Below are 9,439 nucleotides of genomic sequence, written 5' to 3'. Positions count from 1 at the left end.
ATGGGATGTCTACATAAACAGAGCCTAAAAATTTAAGAGCATCATGCACATCAAACTAAAGATTGTGATCAAGCTTAAGCAATTCATCAAATGTACATAAAACATGTCATTTCTAAAAATGCATTTCTCTTCTACCAAAAAAAAAATATATATATATATATATATATTCTTAATATATACAAAAGAAGAGTTGTACCACCATCTTTAAGTAACATCCCACGGATTGAATACCTATTGTATAAATATTCTTTACAGAAAGAACAACACCACCCCCACAACCAAAAAGCAGAAAAATAGAAAGAAAGCTATGGAAGGGAGATAGAGGAGGGGTATAGGGGGAGAAGGGGAACCCCGCCACTTTTACACCTTTATTGGTTGATTGTTCCATCAATCCAACATTTCCTCTGAAACCAAAGTAGCAGTGATCCACCGTGTTCATCCATTTCAGTGATCTCTTATGACTTTTCCTTCTCATCATCCTGTCGGTTCAAACAACTTTCAGTCAATAATAGCACTAAAGGCAGTCAAAATGATATCAAATATAAGATAATTACATCACCTTAAATGATAAACACTGCTTTGAAACTTGAATGGGTTTTTAAGAACTTTTTTATGCTCAAATCTCAATTTATGTAAACTCTCACATATATATAAACACACAAATTCTTGAGCAAGGAATTCATTAAATTAGTATAAGAATTTAGAAACACGTTGTGCTTACTGAACTATCCACCATTTTGTCAAAATCATCATCAAATCCCCCATCAGCATCATCTATAAAAGACAGTGAGATGATTAGTACACAGAATTTCACAGAATATAGAAGTTCAACAAAACAGAAGTGGCTCCCATGCCCCCACATAGTCATACAAAAAACTGTGGCATATCGTATCTACAGATGATGCACATCAACTATCACTGCATATAGTAAAAAATGACTTAAAGTTGTAAACAATAACCCGTGCCAACATTTTTTTCTAGCTGGTGTCTAAGCTCTTTGAGCACCCAACTTATCCCCATGCGCATGCAGTCATGCCATTCCACAAGCCCTTGGTAATTATGGGATAATTCCTTGGGGGTGACCAGCATTTGAACTTGGGTGATGATTCCTAAGGTGCCTAGTTATCAAGGAATAAATAAATAAATAAAACTTCCCAGTCCAACAAGCAATATAGTTTTAAAGTTTGTCACAAAACTCACAAACTAAGAATAAAAGCATAAAGGATGGATGATTTTATCATCCATATCCATTGTTCTTCTGAAGAAAGAAGGCTATTTTGGAAATCTTTCTAGTGTTTTACAATGAAGAATAACTAATTGGTGTGGATACTTGTAAAGTTTAAAAGATCAATGAGTTAATCCAAAAGCAGCAGTATGTTTACTGCATGGCCTAAACAACCCACTTTCTCTCCAGAATTAAGCTGTTCATTTAGACTAATTTTTTAGGAACTTGAACAGTGTCATCCTCATATGCCAAATCTGCTCACAATTTGAAAATAGAAAATAGATGCATTTCAAGGGAAAAAGGTAGGAAGTAAAGATGCATAAATTGTTTTGCTGAACAACCAACACATTAACAGGTCAATAATACATTGCAATCTACCTGGGCCATCATCACTGTCTCCAGGATCTCCCAAGAGAAATTCATCCAAATCTTGCTCTGTAGATGAGCTTGAAGTTTTAATTTTCTGGTTTACTTCCTTCGCCTCTGGTTTAGAAGTTATTTCAATTTTTTGAGATTCCTCTGCTCCATCATCTTTCACTTGTTCTGTTGATTTTAACTCAGGATCCTCCATGTATCGCTTTTCATAGCTAAAGATATCATAAGAGAGGACTGTTTACAATACATCACAAAACAGTAGGAAACTACAACCCAAGTAAAAAAAAAAATGCAATAGATTGAGAGAAATTCTAGAAATACCTTAGTCAAAAGAACTATGTCTACAACATTTATATGTCTAGAGTAAATGCTTATATGTATCTAATTACACATATGCATGCATGTACATTAGTCTATCCAAGGAGGAAAAAAACCATATGATTTTGGACAAAATCAGACACATAATAATAAGGTAAAAAATTGCATTTTGACAGCTACCGGTGTAAGCTGTCTCGTAGTTATTTAAATTCAATTCCCAACAAAGTATGTACAAGTACAAACCACTTTTAGATTAAGTTCCATACAAAAATATAAACTTCTAATATGTTTTTCTCTCTAGAAAAAACATATAAGTTTTGAAAACCCATGCTTACAGTCAATCAATTCTTGATCATATAAGTTTTGACAGTAAAAAATGGACGGTAGATAGTAGCTTGTCATGGCAGATATAATTTTTGGTAGTGATCATAACAAGTTGGAAGGTGTTAAAAGAAAATAGCTAGACCAATCAACTGATCTTCCGCAGAGTTAGAAAAGAGAGAGAGATTAAACAAGGAAGGAAAATTGAAAAAGCAATTCAAAATTTTGAATGCAAAAACTGAAAAAAGCATAAAATATTTTACATTATCTAAGCACCAATCTACCCAAAGAGAGTCTGATAAATATCTGGCAACAATAAAGATGTCACAAAAGGGGCCTAGATAAACACTATGACTATCTAAATGCTTTTAAGAACATTTGAAGCAATATTAGTATATCAGTCATAAATGGAATGGGAATAAAAAGTGAGAATGAAGGCTCTAACCCAATAGACAAAGTTACTTACGGTGCCACATGACTATTCACTAGTATAAAATATATTCTCCAGAACTTCCTCTCTTTCATGACACGTGGGCATAGCTCATATCTCAACTTTGAAATTTCCTGCAAAAAAAAAAAAAAAAAACAGTTATAAAGCATAAATTTTCAAGTAAAAAAGTATAATAAACCTAAAAGCCCAGGAAGATGTTTATGCATGTATGCACATTGCAAATGGCAGAATGGACAAGCCCAGATGCTTTTTGATAGGTAGATAGTGAGGGAGGGGGAGGTTAGGTTCGAGCCACAAACACAGGGCACCACAGTTTTTAATGAATGGAAGATCATGCAGAATGCCTAACATAACAAGAAAGATATCATTCTCAGGCTCATTTCAGTATCAACTATCAAGTCATATTAAGTTTAACTGGGTTTGGTTCACGAGTAAGCTTGTTTGTAGATAGGTGAGGCTTGGCAAGGTTCAGCAAGAGGAAGTACAAAGAAGTGTATTTCTTTATTATTGAAACTCAGAAATGGCTCCCCAATCACTGTATTCAGATTCTTTATCAGAGCCAAAGTTGACTTTTGTAGGTTCCTAAATATGCTTTTTTTGGTCATCCAGTAAAATACGGTCTTACTATTATTTTGTGGAAGTGTAGCCATGTATATACATGGGGATGCCACATGTGAATTGACAATCTCTTTTGTATATTATATACATTATAAATTATGAAGGAACCATGACAATCCAATCACAATTAGAAAGGTCAAATGATACACATGGTAATTTATGGGACTAGACATTAGGAATGAGAATTCAAGCAACCAAATAACAAGGACATTATAAACATCAATGGAACTAGTTGACAAATAAAATATCTCAAATGAGTAAAGCTGATGTAGAATATTATTCTCTAGCATCTCTATACCAAATTTAATGGAAACAAACAAAGAGCATGTTTCAAATCTTTGAAATATTTGCTCTGTATGAAATCAATCAGTATCCACTATTCAGTATTCAACATTAAAAATAAAAAAAAAATAAAAAAAGCGGTGCCTTCTCTTTACGTGACAATAGCACCAAATCTATGAAACATGATGTCAATTGAAAGGCACCAGATCTACTCGGGCCTTAAACCTGTCCAATTTTTCTTTCTAAGTAATTCAATTGTTACAACAAGTGGGGATTGAACATTCGTTCTCCTCATAAAAGAAACCAAGAAATGCAACTGAGTGACAAGGCTCTACTCTAGGCTTTGACAATCTAATTATTTTCACTTTTATAGCATTTCGGCTTCCAGCTATTAATTGATTCCATAAGACCAAGCAGTTACTACTTACTACAAGGTCAAACATTTGATTCCCAAATCCAAATTATTAGTTTTTATTTAGAACCTCTGGTAACTTTCTATTTTCAGTTCTAACAAGGGGGCTACCTTGACAGTTGAAAGAACAAGATTGGCGTGTTTTTCTTGCCACTCTGTAAGATCCTGCCTAACATTTGAGACAGTAGGTATATCGGACATTTGTGTATCATCTGCACAATCGAAAAAACACCCTTCTAGTAAACTCTGAATGACATGATAGAATGCAAGACAAAAAATCAATAACAATACACAAAAAAACAAAACAAAAGTATTCACAAAACACGATTCTAACACAAAATAAATTACTGCTCAAGGTTGAATTTTGAACTCTCTTCAAATATAACACAAAAATAGAGCAAGTTAACGCGACGCAAAAAAAACTATAGATTGGTTTAGTTGTGTTAACCTTGTAAGGGAAAATCCTTAAACGTGGTGATGTTGATTTCCTTGACGAAGTCTCTCAGCACTTCGGTTATGCCGAACTTCTCCAGATCATTCTCCAAAGCCAAGGGAGTGTGAGGGGAAGAAGGTGAAGGTGAAGGTGAAGGAGAGACTGTGATTCCCTCGGCCAAGACCTTAATCTGGTCAGCTCGCTTCACGGCTTCGGACTTGATCAGCTCGGCTCGCTTCGAGGCCTCGGCGGCGAGCTCCTTGGACCGCTTGGTAGTCTCGGAGACTAGGTCGGAGAGTTTGGTGGCTCCCACGGACAGTTCCTGGGTTCGCTTCGCTGCTTCCTCAGCTAGGCTTCGGGCTCTGTTCCACAAGTCCATGCCTTAAGGCTCAAAGCTCTGTCTCTCTCTCTCTCTCTGGTTCTGTCTGTTTTATTTCGATGTTTTTCTTTGTTCTTCATCTTGAGGAAAGGTACATATTGGGCTTCCACGTGGCGTGGTTGACCATTTTGAAGATATATCTTATTTTACACGGTTTTTTTTAATAAAATGAAAAATTTAGTTCGTACAATATAGAATAAACCTATAGTTATAGTTATAAAAAGGATTTTACTATCGTAAGGCATACATTTGATAAATTAGTAAACTATTTTAGAAAAATATTTTTATGAGAAAATAAGAAAGTAACTAATTTTTTAATATTTTTGTTAATTTCTTATAAACAATTTTCTAAAATAGATAATTAGTATATACGTCATGTATATATTAACTGAACTCAAAAAACTTTTTCAATATCATTTGATTTTTTTTTTTTTATAGAAAAACAATATTATTTGACAATTGGGTATGAATTTTAAAGTTTGAACAAGTCTAATTATGTAAAGTCAAAAACCTTGTCACGCCAAAGTTTTAAACTTTAAATCCCCCTCTTCCACTTTACCATTTAAATAAGAAAATTGGTGTAAATAGATTTTTTTTTTTTTTTTCATGAAATTATTAGGTGATAAGTTATAAGTGATAATTTTACTTATTAGAATTGTCAATGAATTGAGAATCAAGAATGGTTCGAAATTTGTTGTCATTGAGTGGGGAACAAGCTCCCACAATACAAATCATAGCCATGTTTTTTAATGAGACAAGGTAGAATGTAATAAAACAAAAATTGTGTGTAGAGTTTGGTTATCAAAATGCATTTACTTATGGTAGAATTGAACGAGAGGTGGGATATCCCACAAGAGGCAAGAGGTGCTAGAATCATTGGGATATTCGACTGTGGTAAAGTTGAGTTACCAAAAAGCATTTGCATATTCTAATGGTAGCTTTGATCTATCCATTTGTAGTTACTCCTAGTCCCTCATTGATGTTTTGATTGGGGATTAAAGTAGGGTTAGTGGTTAGAGATTCACTAGATTTTATGGACACGTGGATGTTGCCAAACCCAAATGCTATGAGTGCCCATTTGTTTCAACTTTTTCAGCCCAAAAAGCCCGTTTTGAAAAAAGCCAGCTCAAAAAGTCCGTTTGGTTAGTATAAAACGCAACTTTTTGGAAAAAGTTGCGTTTTATACTTGTGAAGAGAATGCACAAGGAATGAAAGGAGCTCTTCAGGTCCATTTGTCAAAAGTCCGTGCGCGTTGTCATATATCCGTTGGACGATCTTGGGCAATTACGAAATTACCCTTCAATAAATCATACTCATGTCCTCAATTCTCACGCCTGTTCCTCATTCCTCTCATCTCATCTCTTTGCTTTGCCCTTTGCCCTAAAGCTCACTCACGCCTCTCATCTCTTCTCTCTGCTCTGCCCTCTCCGTGTTGCTATAAACACAGCACTATCCAACTATCACCAATCTACCACCACAACCCATTTCAACATTTGATAATCCAAACACAAAATCAACAAAATCAAACCAAAAATAACTCAAAATCAACACAAAACAACTTAAAATTAACTCAAACCCCATTGGAAAACCCTTCCCAAAGCCAACTCAAAATCAACCCAAAACAAAATCAACTCAAAATCAAACCCAAAATCAACAGAAAATCAACTCAAAATTAAACCATTAACTGAAAACCCATAACCCAAACCCAAAATCAAACTCAAATACAAACCCAATGGTGGCAGAGACTTAAGGGATCTAAGAATTAAGGAGAGAGATGAGGGATTTCCTTATGTTTCAATCATCTTCATCTTCTTCATCATCATCATCATCTTCTCTCTTCCTTGCTCTCTTCGAACTGTCAAAAAAAAAAAAAAGAGAGAGATGCAGAGACTTTGAGGGATGAGAAAGGGGCTTGAAGAGATGCAGAGACTTTGTGCCTGTGTGGAACATTCTGGAGTGTGAAGTGGTAGGGAAAAAGACGAAAGAAGGAAATAAAGAAAAAAAGGGCATGTGTGTGGAGGAAGTGGTAGGGAAAAAGAGGAAAGAATGAAATAAAGAAAAAAAAATTAAGGGTACGTGTGTGGAGGAGAAAAAAAGAGGAGAAAAAAAAGAAAGAAGGAAATATGGATAAAAAAATAAAATAAAATAAGGGAAACATAAAATAAAGAATAAGAAATTAAAATTGAGAAATACTATTACAATATTTTTACAATAAATCTTAAGTGGTAGGTTATTATTAGTTAATATTTGTGAGAAAAAAATAATTTGTTTAGAAAAAGAAAAAAAATAATTGTAATAGTACGTTCAAATTAAAATCAGTATAAATTATCACAATACTTTCACAATAAATCTTAAGTGGTAGGTTATTATTAGCTAACATTGGTGAAAAAAAAAATTTCACAATATTTATTTAAGTATGAAACAAACTCCCTTATATATACATTGTTTTTTTTGGTAATTTACCTCTCAAACTGGCACTTTTATAAGTGCTAGCCAAATATTTAACTTTTTCAAAAAGTAGCTTTTAACAGTTTTTACCAAACACTCAGTTTCAGCTTTTTGAAAAAACACTTTTTCATTATGCACTTTTTGAAAACACCACTTTTTCAAAAAACACCCTTTCAAAAAGTTGAACCAAACTCACCCAGCATCTTGGGTATTAGTCAAAGGCTAAAACTTACTACACACGTGTGTATTTACACACGTTGTTTAGAACTAAAAACGTGGATTCAACTCACAATTTCAAATTTAAAATGGGTTGAAGTTGAACCCATGTTTTTAGTTGTAAAACACGTGTATAAGCATGAGGATGTGTATACAAACACTTTCTTTAGGGTGAGTTTGGTTTAGTTTTTTTAAACTGGGCTTTTTGAAAAAGTGGGGATTTCAAAAAGTGTGGTATGAAATTGGACTTTTTTAAAAAGTTGAGAGTTTGGTAAAAACTATTAAAAAGTGTTTTTAAAAAAAGCTGAGTGTTTGGCTAGCACTTATAAAAATTTGAGTTATAAATTACCAGAAAGGACAATGTATATATAAGGGAGTTTATTTCATACTTAAACCAACTACTTAATAATAATTACTTTAAAAAAATTACTTAATAATAATAACAATAATACTTTATTGTTAACTAAAATTTTTTGTACAAATATTTTAAAGATAGCATTTCTCTAATATAATTTTTTTTTTTTCAAAAGCTTACTTAAAAAAAAAAAAAAATTGTTCAGGCCCATGCCTTACACCACACATATAACCAACACAAAACCTTTTTTTTTCCCCCTTTATTTCTCCGCCACATTTTCTTCACCTTTTGTCTTCTTTATTTCTCCTTTATCTCTATTTTCCTCCACACTTCTTCACATTTTGTCTTCTTTCAAGTTTCAACACCTCTCTCTCTCTAACTCTATTTCACATCCTCTAAACTATTACTTCATCAAAGGGGAGAGAGTGAGAACTAAGAAAAATCAAAAATCAAAATAGAGAGATCTTGGCAAACCCAAAGAAAATGCCACTAGGTGAAAGGTCAGGGGACAAGGAACCCCGCTTCTGCAGTGTAGAGACGGAGTTCAACTATGACATGCCTCTGCTCTTGTTTCACAATCTCTCTTCTGCTGGCTTCGACTTTGTCATCGCTACTCTAGTTTGTATAATCGCCCATAGAGACGAAGTTCAAACTATTACTACAAAGGATTGAATTTTTTTTTTTTTTTCTTCCTTAGCTGATTTTGATTGGATTTTCAATAAAATGTGAAGGGCTATTTGGTAACTGAACACAGAGTCCAAAGGTAATATTTATGAACGCGCATGAGCTTTTGGAAAAGGCTCTGAAGAGCTGCTTTATGAGAATGCGCAATCCCCTTCACATTTCAAAAGTTGCGTTTTCAAACTTCACCAAATGCTTATATTATTTATTTGGTTTCAAAAAATTCTTTTTACCTCTGGAAAGTGCAAACAAATGGGCACTTAAAGTCAAATATATGAGATCCCTTGATAACAAACCATGGCTATATGTAGGTAATTTTAATGAGATTTTGAACACATGAAAAGAATGTTTTAGCTCAAAGGCTTGAATGGAGTAACCTCGAAGTAGATCATAACAATACATGTGAAAAGACCTAATAGGATTTCAACCACAAAGGATCATGGTTTTTAAAACTGGATCGGACTGGTCGGTTTTCAAAATAATTGCTTATGATTTTAAGAAACCATGTACAATGGTTAGCGATTTTCATTTCAAAAATATGATCACCAATCAAGTTCTAGGCCTATAGCTACTAACAAAAGAAACTTTTAGGCTTTTTAGCTGAAGCTCGTATGGGCTTGTTTTGATATTGTACAGAGCTGTTTGTAGATCACAAGTCAGATTATTATGCTTTGAATTTTTTTTTTTTTTTTTTTTTTAAAAAAACACCTGACATTTTCAGAAGGTTCTCAACATCTTGAACTCATTTAGCTATCAATTAATCATTGTAATTTTTAAGGACATTACGACGTGGCCAAATGGAAAATTACTCTTTAATCCAATGTTTATACAAATTATTATTTACCCAAAGTTATAAACTTCCGCTAAAAAAATTAATACGGCTACATTTTTTGAAAATCTAATCATCAGATTGCATATTTTTTAT

The 9,439-nt window shown here is 33.4% G+C and overlaps 1 protein-coding gene across 3 annotated transcripts; it reads right to left on the bottom strand.

The window, feature by feature from the left end:
- Window positions 1-203: 203 nt before the first annotated feature.
- LOC115965946 lies at window positions 204-8,277 on the bottom strand. Of its 3 annotated transcripts, XM_031085266.1 has the most exons (7): window positions 8,199-8,277; window positions 4,451-4,850; window positions 4,114-4,214; window positions 2,706-2,803; window positions 1,604-1,812; window positions 722-774; window positions 204-479 (listed from the first exon to the last, which is right to left on the bottom strand). In XM_031085266.1, exons 2-7 carry the CDS (start codon window positions 4,812-4,814, stop codon window positions 456-458), a joined length of 849 nt encoding a protein of 282 aa, XP_030941126.1. In that variant the 5' UTR covers window positions 4,815-4,850; window positions 8,199-8,277; the 3' UTR covers window positions 204-455. The 3 variants fall into 3 exon arrangements, with proteins under 3 accessions (XP_030941126.1, XP_030941125.1, XP_030941127.1); XM_031085265.1 differs by lacking the exon at window positions 8,199-8,277 and having other exon boundaries at window positions 4,451-4,888; XM_031085267.1 differs by lacking the exons at window positions 722-774; window positions 8,199-8,277 and having other exon boundaries at window positions 4,451-4,889.
- Between the last annotated feature and the right edge of the window lie 1,162 nt (window positions 8,278-9,439).

Source organism: Quercus lobata, chromosome 10, assembly GCF_001633185.2.
Source record: "Quercus lobata isolate SW786 chromosome 10, ValleyOak3.0 Primary Assembly, whole genome shotgun sequence".
Taxonomy (NCBI): domain Eukaryota; kingdom Viridiplantae; phylum Streptophyta; class Magnoliopsida; order Fagales; family Fagaceae; genus Quercus; species Quercus lobata.
This window is presented reverse-complemented; position numbering and strand designations above follow the sequence as displayed.

Excerpts from the sequence above, each read along its gene's own strand:
- LOC115965946 (XM_031085266.1), bottom strand. The coding sequence starts at position 4,814 with ATGGACTTGTGGAACAGAGCCCGAAGCCTAGCTGAGGAAGCAGCGAAG. Across the intron at positions 4,215-4,450 it reads TAAGGATTTTCCCTTACAAG|ATGATACACAAATGTCCGAT; the intron begins GTTAACACAACT and ends TCGATTGTGCAG. Across the intron at positions 1,813-2,705 it reads GTGAATAGTCATGTGGCACC|CTATGAAAAGCGATACATGG; the intron begins GTAAGTAACTTT and ends TGATATCTTTAG.